Below are 2830 nucleotides of genomic sequence, written 5' to 3' on the forward strand. Positions count from 1 at the left end.
CTTGATAAGATGCAAGCTAATGTAACAGGGTCAAGCAATTAACATTGTGATAATTATGGAGGAGGCCACATGTCTTCAGAATGCAGCAACTACAGTAAGCCCTGCATAGAACAGATGAACTATCTGAATAATGAAGGAAACTTCAACCAGAGGCAGATCAACAACCCATACTCAAACACTTACAACCCTGGATGGAGGAACCACTCCAACTTTGCATGGTCAAACTCACAGAACCAACCCATTAACAAGCAGTAGGGATATAGACCACCACCACCACCTAGTTTTCAGAATAGTGGATAGAATTTAGCACAACCACCACCACCTCCCTAACCTTAATAGCCTGATCCAAGCTGACTATGAAATCAATGATGAAAAGCTTTTTAGCAGCACAATAATAGCAGAATGAATTGATAAGTAACTAGCTTCCAAAATGGACCAACTGACTATTCACAATAAGATACTTGAGAACCAAATTACTCAGCAAGCTAGTTCATCAAGTAAAGCCATTAGTAAGCTGCCAAGTCAATTAGGAATGAACCCTAAAGAGCATTGTAATGCAGTTGCTTTAAGGAGTGGTAGAATTTTAAAAGATTAAAAACCAGAAGACAAACGAAGATCAGTGGAAGAAACTTTTAGTGATTCTGATGACCAAACAAAGGAGGAAGAGAAGTGTTATGGAAAGTCAATCATTATATTATTTCTGTGTATATTCTGTATTCTGTATTCCTATTTAGGATTTCTTATTTAGGATTTCTTCCTAATTAGTATAACACAATTATAGGAATCAATTGTATATAAATACCCATGTACAGATTAATTGAAATCAATGAGAATCATCTCTTTCTACATGGTATCAGAGCCTGGTTATCTAGGGTGACTATTTGTTCTCACCACCCAGCTCAGGAGAGACCTTGGCCGCCGACCGGCCGTTTCAACTCCGATCAACATTGCCAACGTCGCCTCAATCCCCTCATTCCACCACTGTGTGCTGTTGCCTGATCCAGTACACCATTAAAGGACTTCTGAGGTTTGGCTCTCAGATCCTATTTCGGTATTTGCTTGATTTGTGATTTTGGATTATTTTGTTGTCACAAGCACTTTGGATTAGCGTTTCGGTTAGTTTTCTTTGTCTCAACAAATGGCAGACAATAAGAATGTTATTTCTGATGTGATTCCGATGATGACTAAGATCACGGAACACAAACTTAATGGTTCGAATTACCTGGAGTGGAGTAAGACTGTTAGGGTCTATTTGCGTAGCATTGATAAGGATGATCACCTTACTAAAGATCCACCTACTGATGATACACAACAAACTTGGCTAAGGGAGGATGCTCGGTTGTTTTTGCAGCTTCGGAACTCGATTCACAAAGGAGGTAATTAGTTTAATTAATCACCGTGAATTTGTTAAGGAATTGATGGATTACTTAGATTTTCTCAGATTCGTAAAGGGAATATCTCCCATATTTATGATGTTTGTAAGGCATTCTACCGTGCTGAGAAAGAGAATAAGTCTCTCACGGCTTATTTTATGGATTTTAAACGGGTATATGAGGAACTTAATGTATTGTTGCCTTTTAGTTCTGATGTGAAAGTTCAAAGAGCCCAACGGAGCAACTGGTTATGAGTTTTCTTGCGTGCCTTCCTTGAATATGAGGCGCTAAATCTCAGATTCTTTCCAGTTCTGAGATTTCCTCTTTGCATGAAACATTCACACGGGTCCTTCGTACAGAGAGTACCCAATCTTCACAGCCTGCCAGTAGTGCTCTTATTAGCCGTAATCCAAATGGACAACAGGGTAATAGAAGAGGAAGTAGAGGAGGAATTACAGGCAACAGAAGTAATCAGCGTAATGGAGAGGCTAGTTCTAATCAGGACTCAAGAGGAGTCATTTGTTATTATTGTCATGAGCCTGGCCATACAAAATATAATTGTCCGCAACTTCAGAGGAAAAATCAGCGATCACAGATGGCAAATATGGCAGCAGAGGATTCTACAGTATCTTCCTCTGAGAAAACTGTTTTGGTATCTGCAGAGGATTTTGCACAGTTTTCCCAGTATCAGGCATCTCTAAAGCCTACCAGTTCCCCTATCACTGCGATCGCTGAGTCAGGTAAATCCACTACATGCCTTGTGTCTTCCTCATCCAAATGGGTTATTGATTCTGGTGCAACAGATCACATGACAGGTAATTCTAGTCTTCTATCTGCTTTTCAGTCTAATCCCACTTCCTCTACTGTTACTTTAGCTGATGGTTCTACTTCTTGTGTCATGGGTTCGAATCGCGAATCCGACTTCACAATTTCTTTGTCATCTGCTTTGTGTCTACCAAATTTCTCTTTAATCTACTTTGTTAGTAAACTTACTCGTACCTTAAATTGTTCTATTTCATTTTTTCCTGATCAGTGTTTGTTTCAGGATCTTACGACGAAGCAGATTATTGGTAGAGGACGTGAGTCAGGTGGTCTCTACATTCTGGAAAATCATGTACCGCAGTCGCTTGTTTGCTCCAGTACCGTAACACCTCTTGAAGCTCATTGTAGATTGGGTCATCCTTCTTTGTCTACCATGAAGAAGTTGTGTCCTCGATTTGATCTTTATCAAGACTAGAATGTGAGTCGTGTCGCTTTGCAAAACATCATCGCTTGCCTTCGTGTCTAGAGTTAATAAACGGGCTTCATCCCCTTTTGAGTTAGTTCATTCGATGTTTGGGGTCCTTGTTCATTACTTCTAAAACTGAATTTCGTTATTTTGTTACTTTTGTTGATGATTACTCGTGTTACCCGTTATATTTAATGAAGAATCGCTCGAGTTGTTTTCTATCTTTTGT

General features: G+C 39.5%; 1 protein-coding gene across 1 annotated transcript; it reads left to right on the top strand.

The window, feature by feature from the left end:
• The first annotated feature begins 430 nt into the window (after positions 1–430).
• Positions 431–2565, top strand: LOC131178347 (uncharacterized). Its single transcript, XM_058143305.1, has 3 exons — positions 431–575; positions 1658–2188; positions 2419–2565. Exons 1-3 carry the CDS (start codon positions 431–433, stop codon positions 2445–2447), a joined length of 705 nt encoding a protein of 234 aa, XP_057999288.1. The 3' UTR covers positions 2448–2565.
• Positions 2566–2830: the final 265 nt, after the last annotated feature.

Source organism: Hevea brasiliensis, chromosome 3 (genome assembly GCF_030052815.1).
Source record: "Hevea brasiliensis isolate MT/VB/25A 57/8 chromosome 3, ASM3005281v1, whole genome shotgun sequence".
Lineage (NCBI taxonomy): Eukaryota > Viridiplantae > Streptophyta > Magnoliopsida > Malpighiales > Euphorbiaceae > Hevea > Hevea brasiliensis.